This window comes from Salvelinus fontinalis, chromosome 6, assembly GCF_029448725.1.
Source record: "Salvelinus fontinalis isolate EN_2023a chromosome 6, ASM2944872v1, whole genome shotgun sequence".
In the NCBI taxonomy this organism is placed as follows: domain Eukaryota; kingdom Metazoa; phylum Chordata; class Actinopteri; order Salmoniformes; family Salmonidae; genus Salvelinus; species Salvelinus fontinalis.
This window is the reverse complement of record NC_074670.1, coordinates 18,673,517-18,698,891: the sequence shown is the minus strand read 5'-3', so window position 1 is coordinate 18,698,891 and position 25,375 is coordinate 18,673,517. Positions and strand designations below refer to the sequence as shown.

The 25,375-nt window shown below is 43.3% G+C and overlaps 2 protein-coding genes across 5 annotated transcripts in view; both read left to right on the top strand.

Moving 5' to 3' along the window:
• The window catches only part of LOC129857257 (uncharacterized), a 54,356-nt gene extending 35,971 nt beyond the window's left edge, over nucleotides 1-18,385 (top strand). Inside the window, exons 1-2 of one of the 3 annotated variants that reach the window (XM_055925312.1) lie at nucleotides 3,539-3,756; nucleotides 13,368-18,385. In XM_055925312.1, coding sequence (XP_055781287.1) covers nucleotides 13,442-16,528 — 3,087 coding nt within the window. In that variant the 5' untranslated portion in view covers nucleotides 3,539-3,756; nucleotides 13,368-13,441 and the 3' untranslated portion in view covers nucleotides 16,529-18,385. Of the gene's footprint in view, nucleotides 1-3,538; nucleotides 3,757-9,284; nucleotides 10,573-13,367 lie in introns of those variants that run through there. The other 2 variants (XM_055925314.1, XM_055925313.1) reach the window with 2 other exon arrangements.
• Nucleotides 18,386-19,797: 1,412 nt separating this feature from the next.
• Nucleotides 19,798-22,342, top strand: LOC129857278 (zinc finger and SCAN domain-containing protein 20-like). 2 transcript variants are annotated; one of them, XM_055925353.1, is made up of 2 exons: nucleotides 19,798-19,887; nucleotides 20,546-22,342. In XM_055925353.1, exon 2 carries the CDS (start codon nucleotides 20,600-20,602, stop codon nucleotides 21,752-21,754), a length of 1,155 nt encoding a protein of 384 aa, XP_055781328.1. In that variant the 5' UTR covers nucleotides 19,798-19,887; nucleotides 20,546-20,599; the 3' UTR covers nucleotides 21,755-22,342. The 2 variants fall into 2 exon arrangements, with proteins under 2 accessions (XP_055781328.1, XP_055781327.1); XM_055925352.1 differs by lacking the exon at nucleotides 19,798-19,887 and adding an exon at nucleotides 19,894-20,052.
• Nucleotides 22,343-25,375: the final 3,033 nt, after the last annotated feature.

Below are 25,375 nucleotides of genomic sequence, written 5' to 3'. Positions count from 1 at the left end.
TCAAGTAGATTTAAGTCAACACTAAGTAGGCCACTCAGGGACATTAACTGTCTTCTTGGTAAACAACTCCAGTGTAGATTTGGCCATGTGTTTTATGATATTGTCCTACTGAAAGGGGAATTCATCTTCCAGTGTCTGGTAGAAAGCAGATTGGACCAGGTTTTTCTCCAGGATTTTGCATGTGCTTAGCTCTATTTAATTATTTTTTTTATCCTGGAAAAACTCCCCAGTCTAACAATTACAAGCATACGCATAACATGATGCAGCCACCACAATGTTTGAAAATATGGAGATTGGTACTTGTGTTGCATTGGATTTATCCCAAACAACACTTTGTATTCAGAACAAAAAGTGAATTTGCTTTGCCACATTTTTTGCAGTATTACTTTAGTGCCTTGTTGCAACCAGCATGCATGTACTGGACTATTTTTTTATTCTGTACAGGATTCCTTCTTTTCACTCTAAGGTTAGTATAGTGGAGTAACTACAATGTTGTTGATCCATCCTTCGGAGAAAATTATCACAGGCATTAAACTCTGTTTTAACGTCACCAATGGCCTCATGGTGAAATCCCTAAGCAGTTTTCTTCCTCTCCGGCAACTGAGTTAGGAAGGATGCCTGTATCGTTGTAGTGACTGGGTGAATTGATACACCTCAAAGTGTAATAACTTCACTATGCTCAAAGGGATATTCAATGTGCGTTCTTTTTTCTTCCCCCCTTATCTACCAATAGGTGGCTTTTGCGAGACAATGGAAAGTCTCCATAGTCTTGGTGGTTGAATCTATGTTTGAAATTCACTTCGACAGATACCTTAAAGATAATTTTGTGTGGTACAGAGATGAGGTAGTAATTGAAAAATCATGTTAAACACTATTACACACAGTGAGTCCATTCAACTTACACTGAACAAAAAATATAAAAGGAACATGTGAAATGTTGGTCCTATGTTTCATGAGCTGAAATAAATTATCCCAGAAATGTTATTTCTCTCATTTTGTGTACAAATTAGTTTAAATCCCTGTTAGTGACCATTTCTCCTTTGCCAAGATAATCCATCCATCTGACAGGTGTGGCATATCAAGAAGCTGATTAAATAGCATAATCATTACACAGGTGCCCCTTGTGCTGGGGACAATAAAAGGCCATTCTCTAAAATGGGCAGTTGTGTCACACAACACTATGCCAAAGATGTCTCAAGTTTAGAGGGAGTGTGCAATTGGCCTGCTGACTGCAGGAATGTTCACCAGAGAGAATTGAATGTTCATTTCTCTACCATAAGCTGCCTTCAACATCATTATAGAAAATTTGGACCTCCGCATCCACCCAGGACCTTCACATCCGGCTTCTTAAGCTGCGGGATTGTCGGAGACCAGCCACCCGGACAACTGATGAAACTGAGGAGTACAGTATTTCTGTCTGTAATAAAGCCCTTTAGTTGGGAAAAACTCATTCCGATTGGCTTGGCCTGACTCCCCAGTGAGTGAGCCTATGCCCACCCATGGCTGTGCCCCAGCCCAGTCATGTGAAATCTATAGGTTAGGGCCTAATTTATTTATTTCAATTGACTGATTTCCTTATATGAACTGTAACTCTGTAAAATTGTTTCTTCTGTTGCATGTTTGTATTTTTGTTCAGTATTTATCTATATACAGTACCAGTCAAAAGTTTGGACACCTACTCATTCCAGCTTTTTTCTTTATTTTTACTATTTTCTACATTGTAAAATAATAGTGAAGACATCAAAACTATGAAATAATATATGGAATCATGTAGTAACTCAAAAAGTGTTCAACAAATCCTTCACTCTCCTTCTTGGTCAAATAGCCTTTACACAGCCTGGAGGTGTGTTTTGAGTCATTGTCCTGTTGAAAAACAAATGATATTCCTAAGCACAAACCAGATGGGATGGTGTACCGCTGCAGAATGCTGTGGTAGCCAAGCTGGTTAAGTGTGCCTTGAATTCTAAATAAATCACTGACAGTGTCACTAGCAAGCACCATCACACCTCCTCCATGCTTCACGTTGGGAACCACAAGAGGAGATCATCCGTTCGCCTACTCTGCGTCTCACAAAGACACGGTGGTTGGAACCAAAAATCTCAAAGTACTCATCAGACCAAAGGGCAGATTTACACGTGTCTAATGTCCATTGCTTGTATTTCTTGGCCCAAGCAAGTCTCTTCTTATTGGTGTCCTTTAGTAGTGGTTTCATTGCAGCAATTTGACCATGAAGGCCTGATTCACGTAGTCTCCTCTGAACAGTTGATGTTGAGATGTGTCTGTTACTTGAACTCTGTGAAGCATTTATTTGGACTGCAATCTGAGGTGCCGTTAACGCTAATGAACTTATCCTCTGCAGCAGAGGTAACTCTGGATCTTCCTTTCCTGTGGCGGTCCTCATGAGAGCCAGTTTCATCATAGCGCTTGATGGTTTTGGCAACTGCACTTGAAGAAACTTTCAAAGTACTTTACATTTTCCAGATTGACTGACCTTGATGTGTTAAAGTAATGATGGACTGTCGTTTCTCTTTGCTTATTTGCGCTGTTCTTGCCATAATATGGACTTGGTCTTTTACCAAATAGGGCTATCTTATGTATACCAATCCTACCTTGTCACAACACAACTGATTGGCTCAAATGCATTAAGAATTAAAGAAATTCCACAAATTAACAAGGCACCCCTGTTAATTGAAATGAATTCCAGGAGACAACCTCATGAAGCTGTTTGAGAGAATGCCAAGAGTGTGCAAAGCTGTCATCAAGGCAAAGGGTGGCTACTTTGAAGAATCTCACGTATAAAATATATTTTGATTTGTTAAACACTTTTTTGGTTACTACATGATTCCATATAGGTTATTTCATAGTTTTGATGTCATCACTATTATTCTACAATGTAGAAAAGAAAGAAAGAAAAACCCTTGAATGAGTAGGTGTGTCCGAACTTTTGACTCGTACTGTATTCCTGTATTGTATACATGTATTCTGACTAGAGAGTAAATCCTAATCAAATAAAGACCAGAAAAGAAGACCCCATTTGCTTAACAGGTGGGATACAACTTCCATTGCGTTGGCAATCTTTAGCCATAATCATTCAGGCCTACACTGAGCAGAGAACAATATCATTAACATCTTTGTCTATTTTAAATGGCAGTAAAAACACATCTCAATAGTAAATATAAAGCGCCACAGTTTCAATGGTATAATGTGCAGGGATTACATTTGTCAGTGCAGTGAGTCGTCATCAAATTGAAGTACAAAAAGTAGGCTATAGAACAAAGTTATAATATAGAAACTTACATTAGACGACGTTTTTGGCCTGAATAATTATTTACAGTTATCGTCAGTATGCCATTATGAGTTTGGGTTTATCCCTCTGACTCCGAGTCTATAGTTGGCAGAATGTTCTAAGATTTCTGCAGTCTGCTGCCCAGTTCGTTGGGAGGATTTAGAAAAAAACTCCCCCAGAGCGACTGGTTACGTTCCAGTCCGTTTATAACGTAGCCACGCTGCGCAGATGATCAGATTTGACAAGTCCATGAGCCACAAAGACGATACAAGTGCGCGCGACTGGTGATGAAGACCACCTGGAACGCACCTCTTTTTGCTACAGCTGTGCAGCAGCACACATCAACCGAATATACGACCTGAACAGCAGCGTGGCTGCAAATAATATTTTTAAAATATGCAAATGAATCGGTATTGAACGAAAGTAGCCGTGGACGACACAACATACTGTAATAAATTAAATTACTGATGGTAAGTTTATTAAATATATTGTCTTTGTCATTGAACGACGAGGACATTTCAGAATGACATACCTAAATTGTGCGTTCTAACGTTAGCATTTTCCCACAACTTGTCAATATGTTAATTTGACCTGTTATGCGTAATAAGCGAAACTTTCACAATCATCTGGAAGATTTGTATTGAAAGATGTCGGGTAACATTAACGTTACCTAATCACATTATGGTGTGTTGTTAGCAAGGCTAGCTAGTTGGCAAGCTAGCTGGCTTTTGTTCACTACACTAACGCTTTTTTGGACATCATCAATGCATGTTTTTTTTTTGCTAGGTAATTTAGTTCTAAACTACACACGGTACATATATATGTTTTTGTTAGCTAGCTGTATTTTAAAAACAGTAGTTAGGTCACTCGTTTCTGGAACTAGTTAGCTAATGCAATGGTTGATTGTGTGGCTAACATTACGTCTGCCATCGTCGAATTGCGCTACCAAAAGCTCGTGGCATTTCTAAACTACTAATGATATACCTGCTTAGTTTGATTGTTAGGTACTATATGTACTTTTCCAAACACTTAGCTAATTTGCAACTTTCATTAGACATGTAATGGATTATTATAAAGCTATAGATACCCCACCAATATGGCGTGAAGTGCTGTTTTGCTACGAAAACAAATGTCATTGCAATCATGCATGTTTTTTATTTTAGCGCGCTCTTGTCAGGTGCAACGTAAATAATTTTAGGGAAATCGATGCATTTTACTAGATTGTTATGCAAGGAACACGTGTTGATGTGCAGTAAATCAGATGCATATATTTATTTCAGGGCCCAGCGTTTTTCTTGAATTGTGCATAAATATCCTAAAATAATTATTTTGCCCTACACCATTGCTCCATGTAGCCAAAACTGTCTAACCCCGTAATACCTAAAATCCACATAGCACGTTGGGGGCGATAAAACAAGAGCCCCATTAATTTTAAATGAAAGCAAAGTGGCCCGAACGTTAGCGAAATGTCCACGAAGGGCTGCGCAATTCGGGGAGTTCCTGCATGTGGGCATTTCTGTATCTGCAGGAATGCCTCTTTTTACTAATATTGGCAACATTTTAAGCTAGGCCGGGCGGGAAAGGGATGCGCTCCTGTACAGTAGGTGGTCATAATGCACAATAGCTAGCCAACGGCAGACCGTGTCTTTCGACCCCGCCTGTCAGGCACAATTTTTTTCAGTTATGTTAACTACAACGAGGGCGTGTATTTGGCACGCGGGAGCAAAGGACACTGTTAGCTAGTAAGGAGGACTCCGGTACATAGCAGTCTGGAGTGAAAAGTATTATCCGAGTTTTTATTTCCCTATTTTAGCCACATTCAAAAGTGTCACACAAGCATGAACGTCTTTCTCAAATGCAGTAACCAATGGGATGCACGGGTGCGTTACTGCAGATGCGCGAGGCAATTTAATGAATATTCATGAGTATTGACAGGTCGTGACAACACTGAGCTCTTACCTAAACAGAAAACATGGCAGATCAGAAACCAGTAGTAACCACCAATTTCATTGAATGTTAAGATAAAATGTAAATACGAATCTGACCTTCCCACACCCCAATAACGTGGAGGGCATGCTAGCTAGCTACAGTTTGATTCATATCATCTGTTTTCTTCTAAAAAAGCTCAGTTAGCTAGCGAAGTGCTAATTTGCGACGCCAGTTAGCTAACATTAGCTACTCGGGAGCTCATGGGGACAGGGGCTTCAGGAGCCAGCGGGTTCGATGCGTTTCGACCAGTGTTGGCTTCATGGGGACAGGGGCTTCAGGAGCCAGCGGGTTCGATGCGTTTCGACCAGTGTTGGCTTCATGGGGACAGGGGCTTCAGGAGCCAGCGGGTTCGATGCGTTTCGACCAGTGTTGGCTTCATGGGGACAGGGGCTTCAGGAGCCAGCGGGTTCGATGCGTTTCGACCAGTGTTCGCTTCATGGGGACAGGGGCTTCAGGAGCCAGCGGGTTCGATGCGTTTCGACCAGTGTTGGCTTCATGGGGACAGGGGCTTCAGGAGCCAGCGGGTTAGATGCGTTTCGACCAGTGTTGGCTTCATGGGGACAGGGGCTTCAGGAGCCAGCGGGTTCGATGCGTTTCCACCAGTGTTGGCTTCATGGGGACAGGGGCTTCAGAAGCCAGCGGGTTAGATGCGTTTCCACCAGTGTTGGCTGGTGGGAGGAGCTATAGGAGAACAGGCCCATTGTATTGGCTGGAATTAATTAATTAATGAAACGGAGTCAAACATGCGGTTTCCATATTTGATGTTTAAAACTGTTCCACTTTTTCAGTAGCACTTGGAAACGAAACATCATTGCCAACTATTCATATTGGAAAGTTACAATGTTGCAATCACTAGGCAGCCAATAGTATATAGGAAACGGTTAACAATAAGCCACCTATATCACATGACACAAGTCACGAACCGTTGATAGTTAACAATATTTATTTACATCATCCAGTGGAACTGTAAAAAGAATGAGATGTACACTGAACAAAAATATAAGCGCAACATGCAACAATTTGAAAGATTTGACTGGGTCGCAGTATATAAAAGAATCAGTCAATTGAAATAAATTCATTAGACCCTACCGCCCTAATCTACAGATTTCATATGACTGGGAATATAGATATGCATCGGTTAGTCACAGATAAATTATTTTTTATTTTTTAAAGTAGGCCATGGATCAGAAAACCAGTCAGTGTCTGTTGTGACCACCATTTGCCGTATGCAGCGAGACACATCTCTTTGGCATAGAGTTGATCAGGCTGTTGATTGTGGAATGCTGTCCCTTTCCTCTTCAATGGCTGTGCGAAATGCTGGATATTGGTGGCAACTGGAACATGCTGTTGTGCACGTCGATCCAGGACATCCCAAACTTGCTCAATGCGTGACATGTCTGGTCAGAATGTGGGGTTGGACATTTTGGGGAATATTCAGAGGTGGAAACTTAACGTGGGAATATATGGGAATTAACAGAAGTTTGCAAATTAATATTAATACTGTTTAAATGTAGATGTTTTTTGCATTGGATATATTTACCATATCATATGGAGACGGAAACATAAACCTTTTACCATAAGTAGACATAATTGCAAATTATTAAATCCTTCCAATAGAAAAAAAGCAACAATTGTTACAAAATGAACTTTAATTAAATTAATTAACTCTTCACATGGGATGATTTCACTGAACAACAAAAGGGAATTTTGAATGATCGCATCTTCCAAAAACGTTTTCAACATCTGTAAAATGATAGTCTAGAAACTAAAGCTTTAGTTGTCTTCCTCTCAGGCTTCCATGTCTTCTCCCTGGACCTCCTCAATGTCCACCTCTTGAACATCAGAATCTGAGGCCTCATCCACACGGTCACTTTCCAACCTTGTTGAGGATGGCTCGTTGTCAGGCTCAAAAAGCCTAAAATTTGCCCGGATGGCCACCAATGTTTTCAGCCCTTGTATTGGTCAGCCGGTTGCCGGCTTTTGTCTGTTCCCGAACAACAAGACCAGTTGCGCTCTGAGGCGGCTGATGTTGGTGGGATTTGGGGGGGAGATGGAGGCAACAGGGGAAAGAGCCTCAGATCCACAGAGTCCCTTCCACCAGGTGGCTGATGAGATATGTTGGCACGACTGCCATATTGCATCTCCATCCCAAAGCCCTTGCTTGGAAGTGTACTTTGCCAGACTGCCAAGAACCTTGCCCTCTTCCAGGCCAAGGTGGCGAGACACGGTAGTGATGACACCATAGGTTTTGTTGTTCTCTGCACCAGACAGGATGCTCTTGCCAGCATACTTGGGGTCCAGCATACTTGGGGTTTCAGGCAGAAGTCTTCACGCTTTTTGATGCATTTCAGAACTGCAGTTTCCTCTGCTTGGAGCAACAGTGAAAAGGGTAGGCAGTACAGATTTCTTCTCTTACATCTGCTAGCAGACTCTGAACATCAGACAGAATGGCGTTGTCTCCCTCAATCCGTGCAATGGCTACTGCTATAGATTTGAGGCTGCTTACCACTCTCTCCCAAAATACATCCTCCAGGAGGATCCTCTTGATCGGGCTATCCATATCGGCAGACTGTGGGGTGGCCATTTCTTGGAGAGACACCTTCCCCTCCAGGACACTGTCAAACATGATGACAACACCACCCCAACGGGTATTGCTGGGCAGCTTCAATGTGGTGCTCTTATTCTTCTCACTTTGCTTGGTGCGGTTTATTGCTGCTATAACTTGATGACCCTTCACATTCCTAACCATTTCCTTGGCTCTCTTGTACAGTGTATCCATTGTTTTCAGTGTCATGATTTCCTTGAGGGGCAGATTCAATCCATGAGCATCAGCCAATTGGTGTGATGTGAGGGTAGGACTCCTCAACTTTAGACAAAGCGGCCTCCATGTTTGCAGCATTGTCTGTTACCAGTGCAAATACCTTCTGTCGTCCAAGGTGAGTGATGACTGCCTTCAGCTCATCTGCATCATAGAGACCAGTGTGTTTGTGCCTGTGTTCTTGTAGAATACTGGTTCAGGGGTTGAGATGATGTAATTAATTATTCCTTGCCCACGAACATTCGACCACCCATCAGAGATGATTGCATTAGTCTGCATTCTCTATGATTTGCTTGAACTCTGTTGAACTCTGCATCCAGCAAATGAGTAGCTAAAGCATGTATGGTTGGAGGGGTGTATACTGAACAAATAACATTCAGAAGTCTCTTCCAATACACATTGCCTGTGAGCATCAGAGGTGAATCAGTTGCATACACAGCTCGAGCAAGACATTCATCAGCATTTCTCTGACTACGTTCCTCCATTGAGTCAAAGAAACTTCTGATTCCAGGTGGACCATGAGCTGTTGCTATCGGTAAGGTGTCTGATTCGTCATTTTCACATCGAATAGAAGTAGAGGGACTTTTGTCAGAGGTTGCTTGTTGTGAGCGTTGAGGGAACTTTATGCACTTGGCCAGATGATTCTGCATCTTTGTTGCATTCCTCACATATGATTTGGCACAGTGTTTGCAAATATGCCACATGACCTAGAATTGCCTGTGTATCCCACAAAAAAGGTTCACTGTTATAAGCTAACTTTTTTTTATGCATTTAAGCAAAATTCCCGGGCTTAACTTGCCATTTAAAAATTGTGGAAAGTTTACAACCCTTTGCTACCCTATCATTATGTAAGCCATGGAAGAACTGCAACATTTTCAGCTTCCAAGAATTGTGTACAGATCCCCTGCGCCATGGGGCCGTGCTTTATCATGCAGAAACCTGAGGCGAAAGCGGCGGATTAATGGCACAACAATGGGCCTCAGGATCTCGTAACCAGTGGTGGAAAAAGTTTCCAGTTGTCATACTTGTGTAAAAGTAAAGATACTGTAATAGAAAAGGACTCAAGTAAGTCACCCAATAAAATCCTACTTGAGTAAAAGTTTGAAAGTATTTGGTTTTAAATATACGTAAGTATCAAAAGTAAATGTAATTGCTAAAATTGACTTAAGTATCAAAGTAAAGGTGTAAATATTTTAGAAATTCCTCATATCAAAGTTTATTTGTCACGTGCGCCGAATACAACAGGTGTAGACCTTTACAGTGATATGCTTACGTACAGGCTCTAACCAATAATGCAAAAAAGGTATTAGGTGAACAATAGGTAGGTAAAGAAATAAAACAACAGTAAAAAGACAGGCTATAAAAGTAGCGAGGCTACATACAGACACCGGTTAGTCAGGCTGATTGCAGTAGTATGTACATATGGTTAAAGTGACCATGCATATATGACGAACAGAGAGTAGCAGTAGCGTAAAAGAGGGGTTGGTGGGTGGGACACAATGCAGATCGCCCGGTTAGCTAATGTGCGGGAGCACTGGTTGTTCGGCCCAATTGAGGTAATATGTACATGAGTGTATAGGTAAAGTGACTATGCATATATGAAGTGACTATGCACACAATGCAAATAGTCCGGGTAGCCATTTGATTACCTGTTCAGGAGTCTTATGGCTTGGGGGTAAAAACTGTTGAGAAGCCTTTTTGTCCTAAACTTGGCACTCTGGTACCACTTGCCATGCGGTAGTAGAGAGAACAGTCTATGACTGGGGTGGCTGTGGTCTTTGACAATTTTTAGGACCTTCCTCTGACACCGCCTGGTGTAGAGGTCCTGGATGGCAGGCAGCTTAGCCCCAGTGATGTACTGGGCCGTACGCACTACCCTCTGTAGTGCCTTGCGGTTAGAGGCCGAGCAATTGCTGTACCCGTCAGTGATGCAACCAGTCAGGATGCTCTCAGTGTTGCAGCTGTAAAACCTTTTGAGAATCCCAGGACCCATGTCAAATCTTTTTAGTTTCCTGAGGGGGGAATAGGCTTTGTCGTTCCCTCGTCACGACTGTCTTGGTGTGTTTGGACCATTCTAGTTTGTTGTTGATGTGGACACCAAGGAACTTGAGGCTCTCAACCTGCTCCACTACAGCCCCGTCAATGAGAATGGGGGAGTGCTCGGTCCTCCTTTTCCTGTAGTCCACAATAATCTTTTTAGTCTTGGCTACGTTGAGGGATAGGTTGTTATTCTGGCATCACCCAGACAGGTCTCTGACTTCCTCCCTATAGGCTGTCTCGTCGTTGTCGGTGATCAGGCCTACCACTGTTGTCGTCGTCTGCAAACTTAATGATGGTGTTGGAGTCATGCCTGGCCATTCAGTCGTGGGTGAACAGGGAGTACAGGAGGGGACTGAGCACGCACCCCTGGGGAGCTCCAGTGTTGAGGATCAGCGTGGCAGATGTGTTGCTACCCTCACCACCTGGGGGCAGCCCGTCAGTAAGTCCAGGATCCAGTTGCAGCGGGAGGTGTTTAGACCCAGGATCCTTAGCTTAGTGATGAGCTTTGAGGGTACTATGGTGTTGAACGCTGAGCTGTAGTCAATGAATAGCATTCTCACAAGTATTCCTTTTGTACAGGTATTGCGTAAACCAGAAGCAAAGTTGTCTTTTCTTTTTTTCGGATAGCCAGGGGCACACCAACACTCAGACATAATTTATAAACAAAGCATTTGTAGATGTTATCTTGATAATGTGTCAATTGGACCATTTTCCGTCTTGCTCAGCATTAAAAATGTAACGTGTACTTTTGGGTGTCACGGGAAATATGTGGAGTAAAAAGTACATTATTCTCTTTAGGAATATAGTGACGTAAAGGTTATAAAAAGTACAGGTACCCAAAAAAAGACTAATGGAGGACTTTAAAATGTTTTTACTTAAGTACTTTACACCACTGCTTGTAACGGTATCTCTGCATTCAAATTACCATCGATAAAATGCAATTGTGTTCGTTGTCCATAGCCTAATCCTACCCATATCATCACCCCACCGCTACCATGAGACACTCTGTTCACAACATTGACATCAGCAAACCGCTCGCCCACACTACACCGGCCCACTGCCGTCTGCCCGGTACAGTTAATACCGGGTTTCATCCATGAAGAGCACAATTCTACACTTTTTCCATGGGGCATAGAATTTGTTTTATAGCTTCTCATGCTAGAGAATTTAGTAAGTTTTATAGATATTTTCCTGTAATTTTAAACCTTTTTGCGGGCAAGCCTCGCATGGGTGCGTCATATGCCACTAATCCAGTCTTTATACATGAATCAAATCTATTAACTTAAAGTTGCACTCCAGTCTCCTTTTCACCTCATTACCTGATTTACTGAACAAAAGGCTCATCTCAATAGGTGGCCCTGGTATCCTTATGACATCAGTGTAGCTGAAGTGTTATGGTGTATATTATATAATCATTGCTGAGATTGTGAAGGAACCTGAGCATATTGAATTACAAATAAAAATGTAGGTTAGGTCATTTGGTAAATAGTTTCAGAAACGAAGTAATATATACCGCTCAAAAAAATAAAGGGAACACTTAAACAACACAATGTAACTCCAAGTCAATCACACTTCTGTGAAATCAAACTGTCCCCTTAGGAAGCAACACTGATTGACAATCAATTTCACATGCTGTTGTGCAAATGGAATAGACAACAGGTGGAAATTATAGGCAATTAGCAAGACACCCCCAAAAAAGGAGTGATTCTGCAGGTGGTGATCACAGACCACTTCTCAGTTCCTATGCTTCCTGGCTGATGTTTTGGTCACTTTTGAATGATGGCAGTGCTTTCACTCTAGTGGTAGCATGAGATGGCGTCTACAACCCACACAAGTGGCTCAGGTAGTGCAGCTCATCCAGGATGGCACATCAATGCGGGCTGTGGCAAGAAGGTTTGCTGTGTCTGTCAGCGTAGTGTGCAGAGCATGGAGGCGCTACCAGGAGACAGGCCAGTACATCAGGAGACGTGGAGGAGGGCAACAACCCAGCAGCAGGACCGCTACCTCCGCCTTTGTGCAAGGAGGAGCACTGCCAGAGCCCTGCAAAATTACCTCCAGCAGGCCACATGTGCATGTGTCTGCTCAAACGGTCAGAAACAGACTCCATGAGGGTGGTATGAGGGCCCGACGTCCACAGGTGGGGGTTGTGCTTACAGCCCAACACCGTGCAGGGCGTTTGGCATTTGCCAGAGAACACCAAGATTGGCAAATTCACCACTGGTGCCCTGTGCTCTTCACAGATGAAAGCAGGTTCACACTGAGCACATGTGACAGACGTGACAGAGTCTGGAGACGCCGTGGAGAACGTTCTGCTGCCTGCAACATCCTCCAGCATGACCGGTTTGGCGGTGGGTCAGTCATGGTGTGGGGTGGCATTTTTGGGGGGCCGCACAGCCCTCCATGTGCTCGCCAGAGGTAGCCTGACTGCCATTAGGTACCGAGATGAGATCCTCAGACTCCTTGTGAGATCATATGCTGGTGCGGTGTGCCCTGGGTTCCTCCTAATGCAAGACAATGCTAGACCTCATGTGGCTGGAGTGTGTCAGCAGTTCCTGCAAGAGGAAGGCATTGATGCTATGGACTGGCCCTGCCCGTTCCCCAGACCTGAATCCAATTGAGCACATCTGGGACATCATGTCTCGCTCCATCCACCAACGCCACGTTGCACCACAGACTGTCCAGGAGTTGGCAGATGCTTTAGTCCAGGTCTGGGAGGAGATCCCTCAGGAGACCATCCGCCACCTCATCAGGAGCATGCCCAGGTGTTGTAGGGAGGTCATACAGGCACGTGGAGGCCACACACACTACTGAGCCTCATTTTGACTTGTTTTAAGGACATTACATCAAAGTTGGATCAGCCTGTAGTGTGGTTTTCCACTTTAATTTTGAGTGTGACTCCAAATCCAGACCTCCATGGGTTGATAAATTTGATTTCCATTGATAATTTTTGTGTGATTTTGTTGTCAGCACATTCAATTATGTAAAGAAAAAAGTAATTAATACGAATATTTCATTCATTCAGATCTAGGATGTGTTATTTTAGTGTTCCCTTTATTTTTTTGAGCAGTGTGTGTGTATATAAATATATATAAATATGAATCTCAACTCAATCCAAGCAAAATACAGTTTCAGATATACACACACTGTGTGTGTATATATATACACACACACACATTGTTTGAGGAGATACTTATATCATATATTCCTGACAAATGTGTTTTCTTTATTTTTCAGGAAACTGACAACCCAAGATCAGCCAGTTGAGGACACCTGAGCCCCCCTTTGCACTGTGACTGTCTTGTACCACAATGCTTGGCCTTCAGGGAAGTACCTCATCCCCTAAAATGTATCGCTGTGTGGCTTGTTCAGCCACCTTTACTGGATTGGCATCCTTGTTGGTGCACCAAGCTTCTCATGCAGTTCAATATGACAAGCAACCACCACAATCTGAGAAGCAGCCTCTCTGCACTCACTGTGGTGAAGTGTTTTCAAACAAGGAGCTCCAAGACCAGCACTGCTGCAAAGCACTACCTGAGACCCCAGCTCCCTCTCTTTTTATCTGTGATTGTGGGGATGAGTTTCAGAACTTTAATGAAATGCTGGAGCATAAAAGATCTCATGTCTCAACCCCCCAGCAGCAGACCCAGACGACTGATGCCAGATATTCGAGCCAAGAAGAATGCAGTCTGGTTGGGCAGGTTCAACCAATCTCTCCTCAGCCAACCCTTAGCCAAACCATTTTGGGCCTCAGTCCCCCCTCCCATCCCTCACCCCTATCTCCTGTCATTCCTAGTTCAATTATCCCACAGCTTAATAGCACATCCACTGTTCCTGAAGTCTATACAAATAATGGGTTTATTGCCCTAACCAGACCTCCAGAGCTGAACAACCTCCCTCCAGGCGCAAGTGAGCAAGAATTACAGCCTGATGGGCTTGACCAACCTGAGAACATCTCTACTGCACAGGAACCCTCGCCACAATCCGTCCAGGATGAGACTCCTGAGGATGCAGACTGTCCCGTTACAAGCGGTGCATCTTCAGAAGATGCCGACGCACCTAAGAATGAGACAATAATGAAGATGATAGCAAATGCCTACATGAAACGTTATCAACCTGCTCAACACTACCCATTAAGACACAAGAGACTTGTGGTCCCCAAAAGAGAGCTTATACCAGTGGAGGTGATGTCACAATCCAAACAAACAGCAGCATCCACACCAGGGCCCTCTATTGGCCAGTTAAGACACCTGCTTACAAAGTCTGGTGCAAAGACAATAGCCCGTCCATCTGGCAGTAGTGGTATCATATCTTTGACTCAGACCTTCTGCCCTGTAGTAGTTCTTGAGACCCGCCAAAAGCTTATTGATTCTAGAAATAGGGCCACACAGGGGAGATATCAATGTGGCCGCTGCCGAAGTGTTTTTCAGGACTTGGACAGCTTGACAGTACATCATGCTTTACACAGGAAGGAGATAGTGAAGTGTTGTCGTCACTGTAAACAACTGATGATTGGAAAACCACCCCTTTCAGACAACCACATCTGTCCCCTGGCTCCACACCACCTTACCTCAGTGGGGAGTAAATGCCACTCTATCAAAAAGACTGCATCATTCCAGAAACAAAAGAAGCAACAACCGCAAAGAAGCTTCCAAAGTGTTAAAGCTAGGACGCCTTACTTTTGTCAAGTGTGCAAGCACAACTATGCCCGTAGGTATAATCTCAATGTGCACAAGTGTCAGGGGCCACCCCATCCTCTTCAGCATGCCTCCAACTCTGCCCTGTACAAAAATACTGCATTTGGGGAAAACATTCAAGCAAGGGAGCCTGTCACAAGCTTCAACCAGAGGCCTCTAATCTCCAAAAACATCAGTGTGGGCACTGACAGCACTCGTCAGATAAAGGAGGAGGTGATTTCTGCAGAATCAAGGCCATATCCACAGTTTCCTGATTTGCCCTGGTCCGGTTCACCTAAAAGCTTCTCATCCTTCTATCCCAAAGTTCCCAAGCATGTAACACCAGGAGAAATTGATTCAGGATCTTCAACACTACAGCAAGGAGATGGAGTAGGTGAAGGGGACAACGCAGCAAGTAGTTTTAAACAAGAAGGTAGAGATGGAGAATGGACAATGCCTTTAGATGATTCTGAGATCGACGTTCTGATTGAGGCAGTAGATGCCGAAGACGACGATGATTTAATGCTACAAGAACCTATTTCTCAGGGTCATGTCAAGTCCACAAAGGATGGCGTGCCTTATTTCATAAAAGATGGTGCTAGACGTTTTCCCTGCTATAGATGTCAGAAAACGTACAGTCGAGGGTGCACATTAAAAAAACATCAAAGGCTGTGTGGAAATAGGTCATTTCTGCCACAATCTACTTTCCGGGCGGTAGCACAGAAAGTCAACAAGGGTCAATTCCAATTCGATTGCTATGTCTGTGGGAGGAGCTTTAACCGCAAAGATAACATGCTGATTCATAGGAAGAAGTGCCAGTTAAGTAGAACCGTGTCCAAGACTGATAATGGACTTCTACAACAGGGCATATCAGCAGCCCAGGCAACGCAACGTCTCGTGGCACAAAGTAGTAAAAATCTGGAGGATAATGGGGCAAATTGGGGTATTATGTCATTGCCCAATGTTCTCCCCAGGAGAGTGACGTGTGAGTGTGGGGCAGGCTTCACTTCCCCACGGCTCCTCCTAGAGCATTTGCAAAAGCATGCACAGGAGTCCTATACCTGCCCCACATGCGGTGAGACACTGAGTTCCTGGGCAGACTATGAAGTCCACCTACAAGTGCACATGCAGCCTCGGCACCAGATGTATGGGGGAATGCAACAGCAGCGCTCTCCACCTCTACTGCTGAGGTTTCCACAGCAGCCGCGTCAACGTCGGCAGCCCCTGCCAAAGCAGCGACATACGCCTCCGCAACACTCTCTGCCAGTACAGCGCCCTCAGCCAAATCAACAACCTCTGCGGAAGCCTAGGAAGCCACAGCCGCGCTGTGTGTGCATACGATGCAGCAACACCTTTTGCAGTCGTGGCGCGCTGCTAAAGCACCTCTCCTGGAATCGGTGTAAAGGTGACAAAGGAGCTGTTTCAGCGAAGGCAAACCACTGTTCCCGCTGCAGCATGGACTTCCCCAATGGCCTCAGCCTCAAGTTTCACCAACTAAATGGAATGTGCAAGTCTGCCTTCAAGCCCATGCGTTGCCCTGTGTGCGTGCGCTGGTTTGGCACTGTGGAGGGACTCCAGAAACACCTGCAAACACATGACCAGACCAACTCGTTTCGCTGCCTCATCTGCCAGCGCCTCTATCCCAGCCTACGGTCACTGAAAGACCACCGCAGAAAGGTCCATTGCATTTTGTCTGGAGACACAGCGCAGGTTACACAATGAGAATGAATACTCTGAACATCATAATCCAACAGAACATATATGAACAATGATTTTAGCTAAATGTTTTTGCAAGATCTGTTATTGATTTGAGGGATTAATTGTCTTGTGTAACCATATATAATCATTATTGTACTATTCTAATTTGATTCTATTTTCACTGTCTATCAGTAGACTTTTCTTGCTCACTTGAACCTATTTTCATGGCCATAGTTGTAAACTGTTGTATTGTGCTGTAAAATGCAATGATGTTCTTAGCTTGTTCTTAAAGGGATACTTTGGGATTTTGGCAATGAAGCCCTTTATCTACTTCCCCACTATGAAGGAATTTCGAGGTAGTTACTGTAGACTTCATCATTGCGCTAATGCTAGTTAGCAACTTCCTTCAAACTGCATGGAGAGACATAAAAATGGTATCGACATGTTAATCTGACTCTGGGAAATAAATTTAAGGGCTTCATTGCCAAAATCCTGAAGTATCCCTTTAACTCCTCTTCAGCCATTATTAAAATGTACCACTTATTGTTCAAGTGCTATTTTAGGTTGTGAAAAAACATTGATGGTTATATCTTAGTGTGGTAGCTATCAGTGCATTTGGGAGAAAACAATTTAAGTGAATATACACTACAAAGTATGTGCACACCTGCTCGTCGAACTCCTCATTCCCAAATCATGGGCATTAATATGAAGTTGCCCCTTTTGCTGCTATAACAGAATCCACTCTTCTGGGAAGGCTTTCATGTAGATGTTGGAACGTTGCTGAGGGGACTTGCTTCCGTTCAGCCACGAGCATTAGTGAGATCGGGCACTGATGTTGGGTGATAAGGCCTGGCTCACAGTCGGTGTTCCCATTTATCCCAAAGGTGGTCGATGGGGTTGAGGTCAGGGCTCTGTGCAGTCAAGTTCTTCTACACCAATCTCGACAAACCATTTCTGTATGGACCTCACTTTGTGCACAGGGGAATTGTTTTGCTGAAACAGGAAAGGGCCTTCCCCAAGCTGTTGCCACAAAGTTAAAGCACAGAATCATCAAGAATGTCATTGTATGTTGTAACGTTACGATTTCCCTTCACTGGAACTAAGGGGCCTAACCCCAACCATGAAAAACAGCCACAGACCATTATTCCTCCTCCACCAAACTTTACAGTTGGCACTATGCATTGGGGCACGTAGCAATCTCCTGGCATCCACCAAACCCCGATTCGTCTTTCGGACTGTCAGATGGTTAAGCGTGATTCAACACTCCAGAGAGCACGTTTCCACTGCTTCAATGGCGGCGAGCTTTACACCACTTCAGCCGATTCTTGGCATTGCTCATGGTGATCTTAGGCTTGTGTGCTCGGCCATCAAACCTCATTTCATGAAGCTCCCGACTAACAGTTCTTGTGCTGATGTTGTTCCAAACTGTCTCTGGAAGCTTGGTAGTGAGTGTTTGTAACCGAGGACAGACGATTTTTACACGCTTCAGCACTCGGTGGTTCCGTTCTGTGAGCTAGATGTTTCCACTTCACATAAAAGCACTTACAGTTGACCAGGGCGGCTCTAACGGCAGACATTTGATAAACTGACTTGTTGGAAAAGTGGCATCTTATGACGGTACTACTTTGAAAGTCACTGAGCTGTTCAGTAAGGCCATTCTACTGCCAGTGTTTGTCTATGGAGATTGCATGGCTGTGTGCTTGATTTTATGCGCTTGTCAGCAGCGAGTGTGGCTGAAATAGCCGAATCCACTAATTTGAAGGGCTGTCCACATACTTTTGTGTGTATATTTGAACACTTCCATCAAAACAGAAATGTATAGGAAATAGCATGTAGTGTGTGTTGCTCCTTGTTTTAATAAAGCCACATTCCGAGATGAAAGATTTGAGTTGATTGTTGTCACTAACCAGGTTTCTAACCATTTTATGTGTATGAATTACCTGATGCAGAAATATACTCACGACAGGCCTGATGGAAACAGCAAATGTCTTAGTAAAATGTTCAAATGTCGATAAAAGAAAACATGCCACACAAGTTAAGAATGCAATGGAAACCTATTGAATGTTAAATGTATTTGGTACATGAAAAGCAAAAAATGCTTTAAGTTATGTGGGGTCCTATTAGTTTGTCACCCAAACGGTTCGAATGCTACCGTACAAAGTGTACACGTCGACCTTACCGACTTCAGACGAGTCTCGACACTTGTGTTTGTGAGAGTATCCCCTTTCCAAAAAGTGGTCATAATAGTTGTTTCGGCCAAACCGTTCAGACTACAGAAGTTTTTGTGAGTAGACCTGTTTTCGGGTTGTCTCATGGTCTGACACGGTACTCAAGCTATTTCACTGCAGATGCAGAAGTGCGACACTGGGGGATGCGGTGGATTGAGATGCATCCAATGCAACAACAAAAAAACACCTAGTTTAAACTGACTTTTGATGGGGATTTTTTATTAAAAGTTTTTTTAGATTAATGCAACGGTGCGTCAAGCGACTCTAGGGGGCTAATGTCAGTTTTTGTGTGCCACGAATGATGTAAGAGGTAAAGGCTATATACTATTTACAGAATCTTCATTTGGTGAAATGTAAATGGGTCACAGGGGGAGTGACTGGTTAACCATTAAGGCTTAAAAAGTTGTTTTTAGGAATGCATGTCTGATAATGAATATGTTGATAATTTGAGCATTTGCCTTCTTCCTAGCGTACAAACCATCCTGATCTCACGAATTTACATTCTGGGTAGCGAAACGGAATGTAAACTAGGTTTGTACTAGGCTAGCTCCCCTCATTCACACATTACCAGACTCAACCAGAGATACTGGATATAATTACACGATACTTGTCTCTACCCTAACAATGAGATTCGTTGTCCACAGAGTGGAACAGCGGGATGTCAAGCTCCCGCCTATTATCTTTGGATTGGTGGATACAACTCGTCATTTTAATATAATTTTGAATATTCAACTAGGGTTGTTGACGTCAACCGTCTGCTTTCAATGGAGATTGAGATGTTATGCTGGCTTCATAAATATACATAGTCTCACATTTTACTAGGGATAACTCCACAGTTGCCGGGATGTCCTGTGCGTCTCACTTATGTCGTTACACTTTTTACAACCTAAGCATTACGAAACTTCTATTAGATCAAGTCAACCTCACGTATCAAAACAGATATAAATGTTATCTTGACTAAATTCGACACTCATTGACCCCATACAAAAACTTCTCCCTTGCTTTATTATTAATGTTCTGTGGACAGATTTTGGGCGGAGTAATCCCTCTCGCTTCGCCTCTTCATCTTTGACTCAACTAATCAACTTGCATACTCCAACCCGACAGGCGGCAGTGTTACATTGCATTTGGACGTTTACCCGCCAACGAAACGAAGTAAGTTGTATTTTCCACCTCGCTGCCGCGTCCCAAAATTCAGCCGATAAGGATATGAAATATGAATAAAGCTACGTAGCAATATTATAGCAAAGTTACAAATATTCGAATTTTATATCAATGGCAGTAATATGAACGTGGACAGCAGTGACACGCCGGTGTAAGGTAATGCTGCTAACGTTAGCTAGACTAGCTATGTTTTGGGGATGGATAGCTGACTTTAGTTAGCTAGCTATATTAACAAACATTTCCTAGGCTGGATAGCTAGCTAGCAACATAGATAGGTATATATGTCAAATATAATTACTTGTGTCGATGTATTATTAAGTTTTAGTTTGCAAATTGGGTGTAAGCTTTTGAACACCCCGCTGGTCCAAGAAACAAAGACCCCCAAATGTGGGCCAGCGTCGGGCTTGGGGTGACGACGTTTCATAGTGATTTACTACCAAGGTGTTAGCTAGCTACATAGTGAAATTATCAATATCACACTACTTAACAAGTTAGTTAAGTCTAAATGCTAGCACGCCCTACAGCTACCTAATGTTGTGTTGCTTAATTATGTCCCCCGCTTTTTATGCAATACTTCCCTGTTGATATATAATTTGTCATAAGTACAGTTGAACAGGCTTTCTAAACTATTATCCTTTCGTTACCTCAGACACTCCAGAGAGGCCCCATTCTACATGAATCATCGCATCGAGGACCGGTCAAGATGCATAAGCGGAACAATGTAAAAGGGGAAAGGGAGCTTGGTGATGGTGGACCCCCTTTTTGCTTTAGTTGTGAAAGGATCTTTCCAGACCAAACGTCATTTCATGACCACTTTTGTCCTGCGGCTGGTTACATCTGCTCCTGTGGAACAGAGTTCTCCATGTATGTTGATATGATGGACCACAGCGGGTTACATGAACCAGGCCACACTGTAATTAATTATAGCACCATAAAGAATGAACAATATCAGAGGGAGAGAGAGTACAAGGAACAGCTTTCGAGGCTGGTATTGACGGCGGGGCAGGGAAGCTGGGCTAAGCCTGGACCGACTCCGATGCTATCGGCCCCTATTCCACGAGCTACAAAGCCTCCACCTGGTCCAAGTGCCCCAACAACGGACCTCTGGCACCAATTCCAGCCAGTTGTGTTGGTGGAGACCCTGCGCAAGTTTGGAAGGACAAAGCCCTACAGGTGTGCCTACTGTGAACTGGGCTTTGCAACAAAAGACTTACTCGTATGGCACCACAACACTCATGCAAGAAATAAAGTCCATGGCTGCCTGCGGTGCGGGGTTCTCCTGCTCAGCAACAACAAGTCACCACAGCCTGGCCACCACCAGTGTGGCTCATATCGGGCAACTCCTGAAACCAGATTTACCACTGCCACAGTGCTGAGTAACAGGAAACAGCCTGCGGGGAAGGCTAAGAAGGTTGTCCAGCGTCAGCACTGTCCTGACCCGTTCAATGGGGAGCTGCAGCTAGGGATGCATATGGTCTCACAGCAGCCTGTTCCAGGGACTTCTGGAACAAAATACTTGAAGTGTAGAGTTTGTCAGGAGCCCTTCCAAACTGTCAAGCTGCTTGAGAGGCACCGTTGCACAATGGCAGAGTCATTTTTTGCGCAGGAACTGGGTCTGACGTCTGGCAAACAGCTCAATGGTCACAGAAAAGGGGAGGGGGGGGCCAACCCATACTCCTTTCCTCGAAGGAATGGTGACAAGGAGCTGGCGTTCAACATTCAAACTTCAGCGAATGTAACTGTATACGACCACAAGGCAGTAGGCCCGGATAGGGGCACCGGGTTGTCTGCCATTTCTGTAAAAACTGAGGTTTCAGACGATGACTGTTTTGTGATTGAGGATGCGTTTTCGTGCTAGTCGGAACTAGGAAACTCTGAAATTTCCGACTTGCTGACTGGTTGAACACGGCACATGTATAACAACCAGTTAGTAAATTGGAAATGTCCGTGTTTCCTAGTTCTGACTAGCACGTGAATGCGGCATAAAAGTTCCTTCACCAAACCATGTCAGCTGTCATACCAACAATTAACCTCTTCCCTCCCAGTACTACAGACATGAACAGTGCAAAAAGCATTCCCAATGTGAACCCTCTGCATTTGCAACAGACAAACATCTTCTATGGGTTATGGGTATGGGCCCGTTTTGTAAGGTACCAGTTTAACTCTAACTACTCAATTTACAACTAATCTGTCAGTAGCCTAGGTTTTTTTGTTGTTGTGTGTTTGTCAAATGATATTGAAAATGTTACATGCAGTATCAAATCAGTCTGTATGGTTCAGATAACCACAAACATTGTATGAAAGTTTGTCATTTGAAAATGCAGTAGTTTTTCTTTTTACAGTAGCTTTACTGAAAATTTGGTATAAGCCGCATTGGCCATATTACAAGAACATGTTGGTTCTTTTTAGCCATTTCTGTGGTCTTGGAATAAAATATTGTTTTGTTTCCGCTCTCTCCCTTTCCTTTGTAGCAACTAAGGTGTAATAATCTGTGTGTTTTTCGTATTTCAGGGACCGAAGCAATAGCTGCAGCCATAAGTGATAGCTGGAAAAGGCTGTACGGACATTCCTGACCTGCAAAACATTTTTTTCTCCAGAGATACTTAAAATTGGGTTACGGTTAGAGGTAGGGTTAAGATTTAGATTTTGGTTAGTTGTATTACAAGCCAGGGTCTGTTTTATAGCCTCTGCCAAGAGAGCATGATGGAAATGCAGATCATGTATTCACTGATTGCTTGGGATAGCACTCAGACATAGTTTGTCACTTGTGAATGCACATAACACACAAAAATAGGAGTTGTCTTCAGAATATTTTTCTATCTCCTGAGAATTTTATACGCACTGCACTAAGTTTTTTTGGAAAACTTTTATTCTTTTACACCGGTTGTCCACCTTTGATGAGGTAGGCATGCACCGCGACGCCATTTCCGGCCTACCGGATGTTGAGTGAGGAGAAAAAAACAATTGAATCACGAATACAATAAGCTAACGTTTAAAATTATGGCACACACCACTGTATCTTAACGTTGGCGAAAACATAAATGTAATGTGCAATGCATTATTTATAAATATTGATATTTGTCGGGTTTGGACTACACGGTATGTTGACATTAGCTAGCCAGTAGCTTTCATCATGTCGACAGCTATCTAACTGGTGGTTCGAGGACAAGTTTGCACTAACATTTTTGGGTGAGTAACTACGAGTCTTACATTAACCTATCTTGCTATTGCGTGCATGTTTCTTTAGCTAGCTAACTGGAGTTAGAGCATGTTTTCCAACATGTCGGCCTACCTGCAGAATTTCGCTATAGCTAACGTTAGTTGACACAGCTACATACAGTGCCTTCAGAAAGTATTCACACCCCTGACTTTTTCCACATTTTGTTATGTTGTGGCCTACATTTAAAATTTATTAAATTGAGATTTTGTCACAGACCTATGCACAATAGTCCATACTGTCAAAGTGGAATTATGTTATTAGAAATGAATAAAAAATGAAAAGCTGAAATGTCTTGAGTCAAGTATTCAACCTCATTATGGAAAGCCTAAATAAGTTAAAGAGTTAATGTGAATAAGTCACATAGGTTGCATGGACTCGATCTGTGAAATAATGTTTAACTTAATTTTTGAATGACTACCTCATCTGTACCCCACACACAAAATGATCTGTAAGGTCCCTCAGTCGAGTTGTGAATTACAAACACCGTTTCAACCACAAAGACCAGGGAGGTTTTCCAATACTTAGCAAATAAGGGCAGCTATTGGTAGATGGGTATAAAATAAAAAGGCGGACATTGAATATCCCTTTGAACATGGTGAAGTTATTAATTACTTTTATTTTAATTCACCTTTATTTAACCAGGTAGGCCAGTTGAGAACAAGTTCTCATTTACAACTGTGACCTGGCCAAGATAAAGCAAAGCAGTACAACACAAACAACACAGTTAAACATGGGTTAAACTAACTTACAGTCAATAACACAATAGAAAACTATGTACAGTGTGTGCAAATGTAAGATATGGGAGGTAAGGCAATAAACAGGCCATAGTGGCAAAATAATTACAATTTAGCAATTAAACACTGGAGTGATGGATAGTGCAGAAGAATGTAAGTAGAGATACTGGGGTGCAAAGGAGCAAAAAGATAAATAACAATATGGGGATGAGGTGGTTGGGTGGGCTATTTACAGATGGGCTGTGTACAGGTGCAATGATCGGTAAGCTGCTCTGAAAGCTGATGCTTAAAGTTAGAGAGGGAAATATAAGTCTCCAGCTTCAGTGACTTGCAATTCGTTCCAGTGATTGGCAGCAGAGAACTGGAAGGTTAGGCGGCCAAAGTAGGACTTGGCTTTGGGGATGACCAGTGATCTATAACTTCTAGAGCGCATGCTGCTATGGTGACCAGTGAGCTGAGAAAAGGCGGGGCGTTACCTAGCAAAGACTTTATAGATGACCTGGAGCCAGTGGGTTTGGTGACGAATATGAAGCGAGGGGCAAGCCAACGAGAGCATACAGGTCGCAGTGGTGGTTAGTATATGGGGCTTTGGTGACAAAACAGATGGCACTGTGATAGACTACATCCAGTTTGCTGAGTAGAGTGTTGGAGGCTATTTTGTAAATGACATCAAGGATCGGTAGGATAGTCAGTTTTATGAGGGTATGTTTGGCAGCATACAGTGGGGCAAAAAAGTATTTAGTCAGCCACCAATTGTGCAAGTTCTCCCACTTAAAAAGATGAGAGGCCTGTAATTTTCATCATCACACTTCAACTATGACAGACATAATGAGGGGGAAAAATCCAGAAAATCACATTGTAGGATTTTTAATGAATTTATTTGCAAATTATGGTGGAAAATAGGTATTTGTTCAATAACAAAAGTTTCTCAATACTTTGTTATATACCCTTTGCTGGCAATGACAGAGGTCAAACGTTTTCTGTAAGTCTTCACAAGGTTTTGACACACTGTTGCTGGTATTTTGGCCCATTCCTCCATGCAGATCTCCTCTAGAGCAGTGATGTTTTGGGGCTGTTGCTGGGCAACACGGACTTTCAACTCCCTCCGAAGATTTTCTATGGGGTTGAGATCTGGAGACTGGCTAGGCCACTCCAGGACCTTGAAATGCTTCTTACGAAGCCACTCCTTCGTTGCCCGGGCGGTGTGTTTGGGATCATTGTCATGCTGAAAGACCCAGCCACGTTTCATCTTCAATGCCCTTGCTGATGGAAGGAGGTTTTCACTCAAAATCTCACGATACATGGCCCCATTCATTCTGTCCTTTACACGGATCAGTCGTCCTGGTCCCTTTGCAGAAAAACAGCCCCCAAGCATGATGTTTCCACCCCCGTGCTTCACAGTAGGTATGGTGTTCTTTGGATGCAACTCAGCATTCTTTGTCCTCCAAACACGACGAGTTGAGTTTTTACCAAAAAGTTATATTTTGGTTTCATCTGACATTCTCCCAATCTTCTTCTGGATCAT